The sequence below is a fragment of the Mytilus galloprovincialis genome, chromosome 10, assembly GCF_965363235.1.
Source record: "Mytilus galloprovincialis chromosome 10, xbMytGall1.hap1.1, whole genome shotgun sequence".
In the NCBI taxonomy this organism is placed as follows: Eukaryota; Metazoa; Mollusca; class Bivalvia; order Mytilida; family Mytilidae; genus Mytilus; species Mytilus galloprovincialis.
The window spans coordinates 75,712,937-75,729,574 of NC_134847.1; the positions used below are offsets into that span (position 1 = coordinate 75,712,937).

The 16,638-nt window shown below is 31.3% G+C and overlaps 1 protein-coding gene across 1 annotated transcript; it reads left to right on the forward strand.

The window, feature by feature from the left end:
• Window positions 1–5,888: 5,888 nt before the first annotated feature.
• Window positions 5,889–14,820, forward strand: LOC143049345 (beta-1,4-N-acetylgalactosaminyltransferase bre-4-like). The gene is made up of 6 exons (XM_076223018.1): window positions 5,889–6,273; window positions 6,988–7,226; window positions 8,867–9,054; window positions 13,371–13,493; window positions 13,800–13,901; window positions 14,494–14,820. The coding sequence occupies exons 1-6, from the start codon at window positions 5,916–5,918 to the stop codon at window positions 14,627–14,629; spliced, it is 1,146 nt and encodes a 381-aa protein (XP_076079133.1). The 5' UTR covers window positions 5,889–5,915; the 3' UTR covers window positions 14,630–14,820.
• The last annotated feature ends 1,818 nt before the right edge of the window (window positions 14,821–16,638 follow it).

The following is a 16,638-nucleotide window of genomic DNA, read 5'->3' on the forward strand; positions in this document are numbered from 1 at the left end:
TTAATTTATGGTGAACTTATATCTTTTTGATATTGATAATAATTTTTTTTAATCTCTGCAGTGATTTTTATAACTAACTTGCATTGTGTACAGATATTTGCCAATGGTATTTCACCTCTTGTTATAATGGCAGTGTTTCTTTTAACAGTGAACAATTCTATTCATTCTGCCATTTGATAAGGGACTTTCCATTTTGAATATTCCCCACAGTTCAGTATTTTCATGATTTTACTTCTTATAGACAGATTGTTGTTGATATAATTGAGAGTAATCTAATTTTGATGGAACATTATTTGAGTAAAAGTGTTTCTCTAAAACAATTCAAATTTAACAGTAATGTTTTGGAACAAATTTGATAAAACATCTAAATAATTTATTATTTACTAGAAAAACTTTAAAATGATGGGAACTGCTAATTTTCCAAAGAATTTGTGATTAAAGAAAAACCCAAGTTTTCCTGTGATACAACGTTTAGCTCTAATGCTTCATTAAGGAGTAGATCTATAATGAAATCCTAAATTGGATATTTGCTTGAATAACAAGGGATGCATAAAAACCTTTAATCAAATAATTGTATTGAATTAGATTCAATTTAATTGTTTTTTCTGTCAGATTTTATTCTGAATGTTCTGAGAATTAGATTATGATTGCATTAATGTAATGTAAGCTGATGCTTTTAACTTTCTATCGGTATTCTAAATACAATGAAAAAGGTTGAAACCTTAGCGCTGTAAAAATCTTATAGAAAACTTATTGCATGCAATTCCTCATTAGTTTTAGAAAAATACTGTTAACTTGAAAAATCTAATTTAAAATTAAGTTAGAAATATTGTTGGAAATGTGTGTTAATTTTTGTTTCCATTGAAAGCTCTATAATTCATCTGTCTTAAATATTAACCGCATGTAATGTAGAATGGATTGATTAAGACCATGACATAAGTATAATATATAATATTTAAGGAAAAAAAAAGAAATAGTTATTCATGATGAACACAGTTTTATGAGTGTCTACATCAAAGAATAAATTGTTAAAACGATTGAATGATACCAAAAAACAAGTTCTTTTAGTTTCAACAAAGTTTGTTGTAAAAAAATCAATGCAGGATATTCAAACTAAACATTACAGCTAGGATCATTCCATTTTTACCTATTTTCCTGCAGAAGTCCAATTTTTATAAGATTGTAGTTATAGCATCTTTTTAAACTGTGAGCTTCCTACATGTACTTATGGCTTGACAATAGATTTACCAAAATTCAGTATGAACATGGCTAACAGAAAAATGAACGCAGCCAAAATGAAATAAATAAAATCACATGCATTCAAAAAGTTTTTTTCACAGGTGTTTTTCATAACAAATCATTACAATGGAAAAGGGTATTTCAATATGTTTATGGAAAGGGTTTAAGTATGCATTTATTTATGTAATTTAATCTTTTCATCAACATTGTTTAACTATGAAATTTCATTTGTATTTTGGAATAAAAGAAGTCAAAAAATGAATATTCTTTAAAAAAAAACATTTACCATTTCAATTTTATTGAAACCAGTTGCACATTTTGACAATAAATGTCTCTTCAGTGATACTTATGACCAACGTATTTAAAAGTTCAAAGCCTAAAACAAACATGAAACCAAACAGGACCAAACAATAAAGCCAAAACCAGACCAAGGAAATTGTCTCAATACTAATAGCATTTAACACAGGGTTGTGAATTCTGCTATTTGTCACCAATTTCAAATATTGGTTTATAAGATAGTATTACAATTTTTTCATTAAATACCATGAAGTGAAATTCTTGTTAAATATTTGTAATTTTTCATTCTGTAAAATTGAGAATGGAAATGGTGAATGTGTCAAAGAAACTACAACTGATCTATAAAAGACAAAAAACAGCCAATGGCTACCAATAGGTCTTCAATACAGCGAGAAAATCTTGCACCTGGAGGCAGGCTTCAGCTGGTCACTAAACAAAATGTGTACTAGTTCAGTGAAAAGAGTTGTCACATATATACATTACTATTCATTAGTGAAAGTTACGAAGACAACATTTAAATCAATGTTTACTAAATTGGTATTCTGATAGCATATATTTCACTCCTTGGTCATTAATTGTTTATACAGTCTGGTATCTTTAATGAGTTTTGCAACACCTTCATAAACTAATCATTTACACTTTACTTAAGCTCCTTCATATTAGATTACACACAGTAAAATATGAAGGACTGACTTAGAACAAGCATACTTTCCCTTTTTAAAAGTGAATAATGTGAATTGATATTAAAAAAAAATATATCAAAATAATTCTCAGAATAAATCTTCCTTACACATTTTATATTTATCTGACAATACTGCCGATGAATGTAAGAAATATTTATTATATTAATTCGAACTTATCGCTTGGTGAAAATTCTTTCAGCCTAAAAGTAGATGCTTTGAATAGGTGCGAAAGATACCAGAAAGATATACAGTCAGACTCATAGATCGAAAATAAAAAGACAAAAAATAGAACACAATACACAACATAGAAAACTAAAGACTAAGCAACACGAATCCCACCAAAAACTTGGGGTGATCTCAGGTGCTCCGGAATGGTACACAGATCCTGCTCCATATGTGGCACCCATCGTGTTGCTCATGTTATTACAAATCCGGTAAATAGTCTAATTTGGTAGGTCATATTCGTGAAAAGGGAAGGTGATTGTAGTTACGACATCAGTAGCATATCCGATATCACCTGTGAATCGTTTATTCCATAACAGTTAACCAACTCGTGATGGGGTCCGTAAAATTTACGAAGGGATGATTTCAACTCCAGCATTTGGAACTCTTGGTTTAAAAGCTTCCTTGTGAGCAGCAACCCACTATCAAGGAAATTATGATAGGAAATACAAGCCCGGGAATATTGTATCAATTAGGAGATATATACTCTGTATGCAAGCGGTGCTTGAATGTTGCTACATAGAAGTGGAAAGTTCACAAGTTGAAATCATCTCTTTTGTCGTAAAGTTTTGTTTTCAACTGACCCTCATTGTCAATTTCTAGATGTAAGTCAAGATATGAGGCCGACTTAACTGTATCTGTTGTATCCTTTATCTCTAGTTCGATGGGATAGATGCGTTCAACATAGTCACCAAATTTTGAATTATTTAGTGAGAGAACATCATCTACATAGCGGAAATAAAGTTAAAGGATATTGCTAATTTTGTTTATCTTTCTTCCTCAGAAGTTCCTGTATGAAGTCAGCCCGCCCATTGGAATGCCGACAATGTTGAAAAAACACGTCCCCCAAACGTAACAAATATGTTGTCACTCAAGAAATTAAGCATCTTGATAATGTCAGTTTCAGAGAATATTTGTTTTAAACCTTAGAATATGGAATATTCTATATTAAAATGGAAGTCAATTCTTGTCTATTAGGGAAAATCTGTTTCAAAGATTAAAAAACAAACAATCAGTCCTTTACCGTCATAGTCCTTTCTTTAACAATTAGAAATCATGTCTTTTTACATAAAGCTCCTTAATTAGTTTTCAACCGACCTTCATCCCGGGAATCAAGTTCAGATATGACGCATATAGTTAGTTGTCTTAATTCAAGGTCCAACATATAATGATTGATCAACATAGTCACCGAACTTAGAATTATTTAGTGAAAGGACATCATCTATATACTAATAGAACCACAGGCACTTGTCTCGGATTTTTTTTTTATATGGAGGGGATCTGAGACAAGTGCATGCATGTGAATTGAACGTAAAGTTGTCTTCTTTCCATTCTTCAAAATTCCTGTATGAATTATGCTTTATACAATTAATGGAACAAGTCTGTATGAACAGATGCTCAGTTGTTTCACATAGGAATACCGAATGTCTTTTTAAAAACCAATCCACCAAATATATGTAGTTTATACACATTTATCATCTAAAAAAACTTCATTTCGTGTAGAAGACTACACGTGTATACTTAGGTGTTGAAAGATTAGGCAATACTCAATATCGAATCAATATCCAATTATAAATTAAAGTAAATTCGAGGTTTTCCATATCGGTCAGTGCACTCTTTATTACAACTGTAAACGACAAAGCTATTAATGTTTACCTCACGCTGATGGACGAGCAGTCGTGCTAATATGTTAAACATATGATAGTTTATAAAATAATTACTCATTAAAAACACTCCAAATAGTTCTCTTCCCTAGCCATACTTTTCCTAGCTTATTTTGTAGAATTTTGTGGAATTTTCAGTTTTAAATGCCCTTCAAACAAGTCAGATCTGTTTTTAGTTTTGCATTTCATAACAGAATAAAATGCACCTAGATATTGATAAATTGCAGTGACACCTTTGAACCGTTTGCAAAAGTAACATGAACAAACAATTAGATTATGTTTCGCCTTATCCTGTATCTATTTACATATGCTACCAATAACAGTTATTTGTTCCCGTGAGCGTTTAATGATTAGTTAATTTTGACCTTAATAGTATCTCTTTTATTCAATTATAAAGATACTCTTTATTTGATATTGACTTATTTCCTTTTTATAAGGAAGGCAGAATTCTAGCAGCATAACAAATCTAATCAAATAAACTGTATTTTTTTACTAAGACGATATGCACTAAAATGTTGTGTTCATTTTCAAAATCAATGCATCTATTTCTGTGGTACTGTATATATAGAGTTTCATTGCTGTTGTAAAAGTCAGATCCAGTGTAAACTTATATTATGATTTCATATGTTATAGAGCTGCCATCAGACAGAAGTCGATTTTTATCGATTAACCTCAGACAGTTTAGTCCTTTAACTACGCTATATCAGATAGATAGATAGAGAAGTGACTTTAAGAAAGTACTAGTAATCAAACACATCAAAGTCTAACAACCCCTCGACAGTTACTCCTTTAGTATTTTGCAATATTTCTGCACATTATCAAATGACTGTTTACCCTTCCGGAGCACATGCGTTTTGTGACGAACTTTACTTTTTTATTTGGGTTCGCTCTGCTCACTTAAAAAAATATCAATGTTTTGTTTTTGTTTGTCATCTTAATTATTTTTGTTTGTCATGGTGTTGTCTGTAATGTGATTTTTGATGGCTCACTTTTTTTTGTTCTCACTCTTTTGACAATTATGATGTTTTGTGTAGGGCTCTGGTTGTCATTTGTTGTCCCCTCTATTTGACCGATGTGTTGTCTGTCTTTATAGAACTGATGATTTTTGATTTTTTTTTATCGCGCACAAGATCATGACTACGAGATAGATACTTCAGTATTTTCTGTCTATTTTTATTTTGTATTTGGTTATCAACAGCTGTATCTATTTCTTACCAAAGCAATTTAAAATACTGTCTACTTTGTTAAATTGGAATTTTGGATGCTTTCGATTTACATTCTTATACGATGCTCCGACCATTTACGTAAGTAAGAATTGAACTCCTTAACGCAGACTATAATAGAAATTTGAAATAGAATTACGTGCTCACAATACAAATGATAAAACTTATTAGCTTGCAGTAGTGAATATCTTTGTATACTTCTCTGACTTCAATAAATCTTCAGATTTAATCACGAATGTGCGGTTCATTTGGACGTGTGATGGCCACAGAATTATTGAGAAGTTAGTGACACTACGAGTTTCTTGTGACAAATCGATATAAGATGATCCCAAGATATTGATACCGAAAGTAATATGAAAATTTGATAGTTAACCCATTATATGCTTGATTGATGTTATCGGGAGTGTTTGTTGGAGAAAATTATTCATCTCGGAAAGCGGAAAGACTAGTTGATTGCTGCTAATAGCATGTCAAACGTTTGCTTCAATAACATATGCTTTTTGCAATAATATACTTACAAAGTAAAAAGAAAGGTTGAATGTGAAATATATTTCCAGAGTCGAGATGAAAATAAGCAACCATGCATTATGTTATTTCGGAAAGGCTTTATCAAATCAATCTGTTTATTCACATTCCTATTATCTGCAGTTCTTACTCTTTATGAGATCTGCACTACTTCAAATCAAACACAGGAGACCTTTAATGAACACGGAATACATTTTAATACCAAACATGTTGATGTAAAATATAACAGAGAAGCACGAGCTTCCATGAAATTAAGACAGTACCAACGTGTTGCTCAATATGAAATAAATAGACAAAGATTCAAAAAGATTATGAAAGAATTAAGTAATAACTCAACAAGGATTACGAATTCTGCTGATACAGAACATTTACCATCGAGACAAAATTTCGACAATGAGTGTAAAGTATTGGAAAAACTAGGTAAGTAGTACAATCAATTTAGCCGATTTAATACGACTTCTTAAATATCTAAAATTCAGTTCCTAAAAAAATAGTTTCGTTCAAAAGATAGCTTCAAAAAAGATAAAAATGAAGTAAAGCTTTGAATTTAATCGAAAATTTGAAAATTCTTTCAAGATTTATAGTATAGTAAAAAAACTTTTTGGAAGAGGACGTTTCTGTTTTATTGAAGGCTATCAAATAGATTGGACACAAGACGCCATATGGAGTAGAGCACTTTAAACGAGCATCTATACCTCATATGAGGGATATATAGCCACAGGCAACAATTATTTGAATAAACGCTTTATACTTGAATGGCACATTTTTTTAAAAAGTGGAATAGATTTTACAAAATAACTTTGATGTGCAAAGTTAATTTTTTTTTCTCTATTTTTTGTTCGAGTCGACTATCGTTTTAAGCTTTAATTCCAAAATATCATGGTCCTTTAGGGGGGAAAATACATTTTTTTCGAAATATGTGCAATTACCTTAAATAATAAGCTTCTTTAAGAATTATTTTAATATAATTTTTATAAGTTCTTTAGGAATAAATGCACTTATTTTTTTAATTTGCTGCTTTCAACCTGTTTACTCATTACAACATAACACTTAATTATTTATTTTATAGCGATGCCTTTTTCTTAATGACAAAAATATTCAATGATCATTGATTTCCTATTTTTTTTTCTCCAGACGGCCAGATACCTATCAACAATGTATTACTCTGTGATGAAGCAATTCACTTTTTAAAAACATTCCATTCTGATGTTGAAGATGGTGGTCACTGGCGATCCAATAACTGTTCTCGTCATGCTCTCATTTTTATCATACCATACAGGGACAGACAACAGCACCTCTGTATATTACTTCGTTACATAATACCAATGTTGAAAAGACAGCATATAGAGTTCAGGATTATTGTAGCTGAACAAGTAAGAGTGTAAATATACATATGTCATACATATATAAATGATTTAATTGAGATAATCTAAAATGAGCATTGAAAATCTCTTGTGCTGTTTCACATTTTTATTTTGTATTATTGTATGATTGATTCTTATTCATCTGCAAATTTTGTGTTTAACTCATCAAAATAGAGAAAAGGGCTATAGTTAGCAATGGCACAAGTGCACATAATCAAACAAGACTTACATCAACAACTACAGTTCACCGCACGAAATTTTAAAGAACATTCGCTTAAATGCCTCAACTAAGTCAGGTATATGACAATTGTCCATTCGTTTGATGAGTAAGAAATTAAGAATTCTTCGAGTTTTCCAAAATGAAATTAATCATAAAAAACCAACATGCCTAATATCATATTTTCCCATTAATTTTTTTTCCTATAAAAGGACCAAACAAAGTCCTTGTACAAACAACTTAGATAAACACTTAAGGAATTTTAATTCGCAGTGGTACTTCACAAATGGAACAATACATGCTATTGCATTGAATCAAACCAAATAAAACCTCTTCAATCCATATTAGATAGTTGCTACAGTGATTTGCTTTATGTTGATGAAAAGACATTCGAAAACAGCAAGATTGGCTTCTTGTTATATCGTTGTAAAAAAACAACATTAGTATACCCTGTTCAATAGTCATAAATCGACTATGGGAAAACAAATCCAGATTACAAACTAACACTTAGGTAAACATATCAACAATCAAAGGAAAACAACGGAAAACAGAAGTACTGAAGAGCAACGAAAACAATCATCAACATCTATAGAAACAAACTATTTGGTAATAACTGCCATATTCCTGACTTGCTAGGGACATTTTAAGAAATAAATGGGTCAAACCTGGTTTTATTGCTAGTCTAAAGTCCCAAACTATGGCAATGTTAATAAAAACAAAACACGCTACAATGCCAACACTACAAGACAGGAATACAGTACAAACATACGTAAAAACCCTCAGCAAATAGAAAACATAAAAAATGATACATTACAACAAGTAAATCACAGAATAATAACGGACTTCTCCCATGAATCAACGACAACACAGGACACCCCGAACTGCGCGTCAAATGAATGGGACCATGCTCAAGATTGGACGCCGTTTTTGCTGTATGGGATGTACTAATACGCAGCCATGTCTGAATTGCAAGAGTTCAACCCGACGCCTTATATCAGGATAAATGCCATGCACTCTCACATTTACTGTCAATTTCAAAACCTTTTAAGCGGTAGATCCAACTAACATTTAAAGTGACAGTCTTAAAGATGGAAGAAAGATACCAGAGGGACAGTAAAACTCATAGATCGAAAATAACTTGAGAACGCCATGCCCATACAGGAAAAAGACAAATAGACAAATATTAGTACACAAGATACAACATAGAAAACTAAAGACTAAACATCATGAAACCCACCAAAAACTCTCAATTTCACATCTTTAATTATGGTCTCACATTTATCAGATCATATCGATTAGTATTATTGTTCTTTTCCTCGTTATGCATGAACGTTTTGTCATTGGACGCCAAGAAATCAACAAATGATTCCAGATTTAAAATTGTGTTCAAATAATCAAATACCTCTAATTGTAGCATTTTTTTTTATTATAGGCTGGAAACGAAACTTTCAACAAAGGTAAACTTATGAATGCCGCGTTCATCGAATCAACCAAACTATTTAGCGGCCATTGTGTGGTCTTTCATGATGTAGATTTAATTCCTGAAGACGATAGAAACATTTATCCGTGTCCATGGCAACCAACACACCTCTCTGTTGCAATTGATGAGATGAATTACAGGTATGTAATAAAACGTGGAGTAGTTGACACATATTAATCAAATATAAAAGATGTGGTTTGTCAAAATGAGACAATTATATCCAAAGACTAAATGGCAAAGATATGAACGAGTACAGGTCATCTTTTGGTCTTTAACAATGAGTACAAACAGCTATTAAAATCATAAGGATGAAAATGTAGTTAGAAGCAAAAAAACATTAAACTGGCAAAGCAACTGCCTTCTAAATGCTGAAAACAATGTACGAAACACAATCACGACAAGCACAAACAAAAACAACCACTGAACTATAGCAGGCAGTGGGCTTGCACATACAGTTTTCATTTAATTTATTGTACTATGTTAGGTGAAATAGGTTCGAGTGCTAAATATTTCCAAAAAATTGGGTTTTTTTGGTTTTATATTTAATACATTAATTTGTCAAGAGAAAAGGTTCTTTCTTACATTGACTATAGACAAATTTGCATCTGCGTCTGTTCCATTGCGTGTGTTCTTAAAAAGAAACAAAACTGTCAAAAATAATTGAAATTTTGGAAAATTACTAGAAAGACATTAAAGTATTATTCCTTTTCTGCAGGCAAGTTTATCTTTAAAATCTCATTTACGAGGAGTAAAAATAGATTGAAATGCATGTTACAGAAAACAAATATGGCTTCACATCAATGTTCTGAGGAAAACTTATTAAATTTTACGGTCTTTCCTTTCTCTCAAATATAATTAACATCCTTCAATTGCATTTTCATCCTATGTAATTTTCTATGAAATTATAGCATGAAAGTTATTCTTAGAGCAACGTAATTGATATTATGTAATGAAGACTTTTATAAGATAGCAATTTAAAAGAACTTTAATTTTAACTGTATTGCAAATTTTGATCTTGATCCCATATAATGTTATTAGAAGATAGCATTAATAGTAAAACATGATCTACAAACACAGGCACTCGTCTCAGAATTGTTTTCCCTATATACCTTTATATGTTATATAAAGGAATATAGGATTTTTTTTTCTGAGACGAGTGCCTGTGTCTACAAATCATACTGCAGTATGTCGACTACTAAATTTAACATGAATGCAAACGTTCAGCAAGAAAAGCTGACACAATTTAAAAAGTAAAGAAAGAAATTGTAACTTGACAGCTGTAACGAGTTTAAACAAGGAATTAGAGACAAAACAAACAATCTGTCTGACATAAACATTAGTAGCAAAATATATGCCAGCATTAATAGGCATTATAAAATAATTCAGTCTAATATAAACAGGGATGATAAAAAAAAAAAGGTCAGTCCAGTATAAAAAAGCTTATCAAATTATGCACGGTTTACACAGTCATGTACAACGTGTGTAGTTGGTGACGATGGAATGCCTGATATTGATAACATTGTCTACTCGATAACTGAGTGTCCAGGAGAGGTTTATAAAAATATGAGATGACAGAATATACTTAAAAACATGTTAGTATATGCGAAACTCAGAAATACAATTATCGTTATGTATAGCCTAAATAACTGTTTAATCATTTAGACGTGTTGACCGATCACAGTTCAGCTATTGGTAATATTGTGTTAACCTATGTTTTTGTGGCTGTCAAAAGAATAGTTCAAATGATAAAGACATATCAATATTTAGAAAGATTGATAGACAAATTTCATCAGACAAGCAGATCTCTAGAGACCATCTGATTTAGTTTTGCTTTATGTCCTTCTTTAACTTGTCCCAATCAATGCCAGACTAATTATTAGAGGGTGATATGAAATAACAAATATTTCAAATGATTGCAGAAATGGTAGGATGGTCATTGAAATAGATTCATAAATTGATTACTAAACAAAAAACACGACAGAATCCAATTGTTGTGAAAAGCGAAGGGAAAGATGCATAGATAATCAATAGATAAATCCGCGTGATAGAAAAAGTTTGTCTTGTTCAATACCAAAGCCGAAAACAAATGGTAAAATAGAAATAATCTCATCCAGCCTTTGACAATTACGTCCCAATGATAGATCACAACATCCGTTTACTTCATTTGTCCTAAAATCTACATTATTTTGTTATCAGTAGTTTTTCACTTACAGTTTTATTGAAATATTTGAGTTTTATAAATACACAAAGTAAAAGACTTTAGCAATTTGAAATTGAGAATGGAATTTTGTTATATGACATCTGACGTGGCTCTGTACTTATACATAATGTTATTTTGTGATTGTGCCATGGTAAATGTTTATTTACATATTTAATTGTTTAATTTACAGTGATTAATATAATCACATAATGCTGACTGCAGAACCCCTATTCTTAACATTTTTACCTCTTATGCCTGATTGTTTTGTTCATACATCGTTGTCGATATAATAGAATTTATGCGACTGTCAAACAAGTAGGAGGTTAAGCTTACGATAAAATCAGGTTTGATTCACCATTTTTTACTTAAGAAAATGCCTGTACCAAGTCAGGAATATGACGATTGTTGTCCATTATTTTGGTGTGTTTGAGCTTTTGATTTGGCCATTAGATCAGATACTTTCCGTTTTGAATTTTCCTCGGAGTACAGTAGTTTTGTGATATAAAAAGTAGAAGTATATTCTGTCTATCTGATCTTGTTTTATTCATTCATCTACTAAACAGTGATACATTAAGAAGTATGTAACTATTTTTTTTTGGGGGGGGGGGGGGGGGGGGGGGGAGAAATATATGAAAATCCATCAAGTATGAAAATTATTCATGGCGTTAGTAATTTACCTATGTTGGAATCTCGTAATAGATTCAAGGTACTGATAAAAACTGAGGAAATCCCCAAAATGTACTAAACTAGGTGCATCGACATAATAATGTTACAACGGCGATTAGGACACAATCGGTCTTATTACAGATTAAATGACTATACAAACTATCTAAGGTTCTAAGGTGGCAAAAATATGCCATCATATGTTAAATTGTCCTTGGAATTCAACTTCAGACTAAGATTTGTTCAAGTCAAATTTAAACAATTGTCCCTAGAAGGACTGATAATGCTTGCCCTGTCAAATGTTGCCCGAAACCTATTTCCCAATCAAATCAGTAATAAAAACCATGATGAGGTTACCTGAAGTGTGATATGAATCAGATTTTTTAACTCATTTTAAAGATCATGTATATGCAATACGTGTTCTTCTTCTCGTGTAAAATATACTTTACAAATATACAAAGGTATAGTACATTTGATTTCTCTTCACTAAACACTAGTATCCCGATTTATAAAAGGAAGATTAGAGATGTTAGCATTGTGAACTATATAACCTCACAATCTGCAAATCATGCAATGACCTCTCATTGACTAATTTGGTTGGTGGTGATGCTCATCGCGTCTACATCATTGAACTTGAAATAATGGATCCTACTGATACAGAAAAAGCTGTACCTGCATTTACATATAAAACCAGTAGAATCAACCATTTTCTTTGTAAGAAAATGACTTTTCCAAGTCAGGAATTGGCATTACTATTGATAATAGACTCCCTGTCTGCAATTTCCCTAGGAGTTCGTTTTTTGTGCATTTTTTACTATTTAGAGTATCAAACAATCATTGACGATACATTTTCTAGAGCTTGCATTTCCTGATAGACGAACATACACGAAAGCACCGGAACCAAATTATAATTTAGTAGACAGTTAAAAAAGATGAAAATTAAAAAAAAAAAAAAAAAAAAAAAAAAAACTCACCAACGATATGTTTCGACTGTTTTGATGACTTATTATCGTAATTAGCAACACAATGGTTTCCACTAGTGAAGGAAAAACTATGCTCCTCACTAGTATCTGGCTGGACGAGTTTGGGTTCCTTGTTCTTTTTTTTATGTTAAGTGGACCGTGGTTCGTCTTCAACTTTAAAAAAGATGAAATCTGTTCGCTTTTTGTTATTTAATTGAATGAATGTTATTTTACTTTTTTATCAATCGAAAACTCTTTTAAAACCGATAAGATGAAATTCGGAATTCAAACTTTTAATTATGACTTTAATTTGTGTTATTCAAATCTTGAACATTTTACAATGTTCTGGCAAAACAGTCAACTTGTCAGAAATTTTAACAAAAAGAGTGAACACGATTTGTAAATAAGAAGGAAAAAGAATCAACCAACGGACAATCAGACTACTTCACGATCGAAAGCAATATGACGACAAGCAGGCAAAACATATTATACAGTCATCAAAAGGACCTACAGTTGCAAATAATCGTGTTTCACTTGTTCTGATTTGTTAGGCGCCTTATTTAACCAGCACAATATTATTTCTATACTATAACGTGTAAACATTTGTAAACGTTTCTATATTATTACATAGATTGCAGTATGAGATGTTGGTTGGCGGAGTTCTGGCTATGAGAAAAGAACAATTCGAGACTGTAAATGGTTTTTCTAACGAGTTTTGGGGATGGGGAGGTGAAGATGATGATATGGCCTACAGGTAATGAAGATAATTTGATATTCATATAAATTCCTAAGAACCGAATTGAAATAATGCGTGAAATCACTTCTTGTCACCGATTCCATTAAATTTTGTCTTATATCTAACCGTTATAATCAAGAGTTCGGTTATCCATGGAAAATTGAAAAACAAATATCAATTCAAACTATAAAAGTCTCTTAAATTACACGGCATATTAGTTTCATTTGTTTATTATATTTCTATTTTACATGTTATGTTGCAGGGATGTATCTTAAACCAGAGCACATTCTTTTTTTTTAATGTTTATAAGTATTTGTTTTACAGAATTAAACTGGCTGGATTGCGAATTCTAAGACCACCAAAAAATATTGCAAGATATAAAATGCTGCGCCACAAGAAACAAGTTCCTGCAAAGTGGAATTCCAGGTTAATTCAAATTATTATTTAACTACATAGTTACCATAGTGGCGATGTCACTATTCTTTTGGGTAAACGAAACAGCAAAAATATTAGACTTTAGAGAAACTTCATGAGGAAACACACACACAGCTCAACCGCACTTCACTTATGATGTTTTGATAACGACGCGAGTATTCCTAAACAGTCAACTAAATCATGAAACCGTTCGTAAAATGTTTAACTGGATGACTCGCCTTTGTGATTTGAAACCCTTGGATCAATAAATTCCTAATACACAACAACTTTGTTTTCAGGAAATCATCAGTTCAAACGCAAGTCTCGGTGTGATACATATCGAAGGAATTCACGGATATTTATAAGTAGTTGCTGAAATGTTGCTACACAGAAATGAAATGTTCAAATAAGTAAAATTAATATCATACTTTTGTCGACAATAGAAGGAGCACAATTGGTTTCCATACGTTAGCCGATTGTCTGCCAATCTACATAAGAAAATGCCTATAAGAAGTCAGGAACATTTAGTGATAATATGACATACTACACTTCTACATGTTCTATTAACAGTATAAAAGTTTGACATATATAATTATTTTTACAGGATTAAACTGTTGAGTGGTGTTAACAAAAGATTCCTTCTTGATGGACTGAACAATGCCAATTACTCTGTGGAGAAGTTGACTAGACACAAGTTCTACACCCATATACTTATAAATGTTGGAAAACAGCCATTTTAATTGGATCAAATCATAGGATGACTGTATTCAGGGAATTTCATAGTAAATTGAAGCAATAAATAATACTGAAACCATGCCATTAATATACCATAGTCTACTGACAATTCATGTTACACGTCTGTCAAATTTTACACGTCATTATCATCACGTGTTACTGGTGATGCTGTTCTATTACAAATAAAGTCATCCTTACTTTTTAAATATTTTGTTACATCCTTCGGGGGGAAATTGTTATAAATTTAATTTGTATTTGTTTTTATGCATGATGGTTTCTGTTCTTCTATTTAGGATCATTTAGTTTTTGATGAAAAACAAGTATTTTCTTAGGTTTTTTTTATGCAATTAAAATCTTCATTATTTTACGCCATCATGATCTGGTTGAATTTAATGGAATATCTTCCGAAGATGACCACGATTCTATTTCAATTGTCGTTACTATTAAAGATTCCATCAATATTTTCTCGATTATAATATCACCCGAATTGTTCTTTTCGTGAGCAACACGACCCAAACAGAAAAATAAATGAACAAATTGCTTTCAATCGTATTCAAATCTCTTTCAAATCGTGATTCTGCGATTTGTTAGTACCATTTGCTTGCGATTCATTAAACAAATCATAAACAAATCAGAATTTTCCAAATTCCCTAAAACTGATTTCTTTGCGATTTCTTTCTACTGTATGATTTGTAAGCAATTTGTTTCTGTTTTAGTGTGATTTCTTTATGATTTGTTTACTTTGAATATCGTATGAAATGATTTGAAAGAGATTTGTAAACTTTGTGAGCTAGATTGGTGTGATTTCGTTATGATTTGTTAACTTAGAATATCATATGAAATGATTTGAAAATGATTTGTTAACTTAGAATATCATATGAAATGATTTGAAAATGATTTGTTAACTTAGAATATCATATGAAATGATTTGAAAATGATTTGTTAACTTTGTTAGCTATCATGGTGTGATTCATTGATGATTTGCTACAATGAATAAAATGTTAATGCATTCCAATTTTCTTTGTTTATCTTTCTCTCTAACTTCCGGTTGAGGTCAAATTCAAATTTCAAATACTGTTCTATATTAACCGAACAAAGAAGGTTGCAAGATGAGGGGTTTTATTCAGTGTATGAAAGATGACAGTGGTAAGGAATCTCTATATTTATAATTTCACATATTCAACTAATACTATTCAAACGTTAACCATTAAGATTTAGAAACTGTGCATTTCAGTAACTCATTATAAACATGATAATTTTGTACTGTAAGGATTAATTTTCAAAATAAAAATGTGTAAAAGATGTGTAAACAGATGGAAACATTCATTTAAAGACTGGCTTCTAGAGCCAGCAGTGTCAGACATAATACACTGGCAAGTTTAATGTTTTAATTGTGCATGATGTTTACTAACCAGGTCCCGGGCAAAATGGGCAAAGCTATATAACAATATAGCAGATTTGGACCAAGACTAAGAGCCATCACCTATTCGACATCATTCTACTAAGTACACGTGGTTGCCCATGTTTTTTCAAATTTCGTTATAGTCAAATTCGGGAGAGAAGTAAGAGAAACTTACACAGAGTGAACAATTCGCCCCCACCGCAACCAAAGATAGTATTCCTTTTTACAATTAGAGGAGTAGCTATTTAAAGTAAAATGAAGACAATTGCGCCTCAAAGTTTAGTGGTTTCAGGGGCAGAACATATGTTTGATCTGGATGTGAATGATTTAATCTGTGAATTGTTGATTGATGCCAATTTATTTACGATTTGCTCATGATTTGCTTAAGGTAGGAATAAATGATTTACTTCTGATTTGTTAAAGATTTGATAACAATTTGTTTATAATTTCTTAATAATTTGAAAACAATTTGTTTATGATTTGCTTGAGGTAGGAATATGATTTACTTCTGATTTGTTAAAGATTTGATAACAATTTCTTTACAATTTCTTTCCGATTTGAAAACAATCTGTTTGTGATTTGCTTAAAGTAGGAAAGCAATTACCTCTGATT

Bases quoted from the DNA above. Each gene is read 5' to 3' on its own strand.
- LOC143049345 (XM_076223018.1), top strand. From the start codon at position 5,916: ATGTTATTTCGGAAAGGCTTTATCAAATCAATCTGTTTATTCACATTC. The intron at 7,227-8,866 runs GTAAGAGTGTAA...TTTTTATTATAG, and splicing joins GGATTATTGTAGCTGAACAA to GCTGGAAACGAAACTTTCAA. The intron at 13,902-14,493 runs GTTAATTCAAAT...TTATTTTTACAG, and splicing joins CCTGCAAAGTGGAATTCCAG to GATTAAACTGTTGAGTGGTG.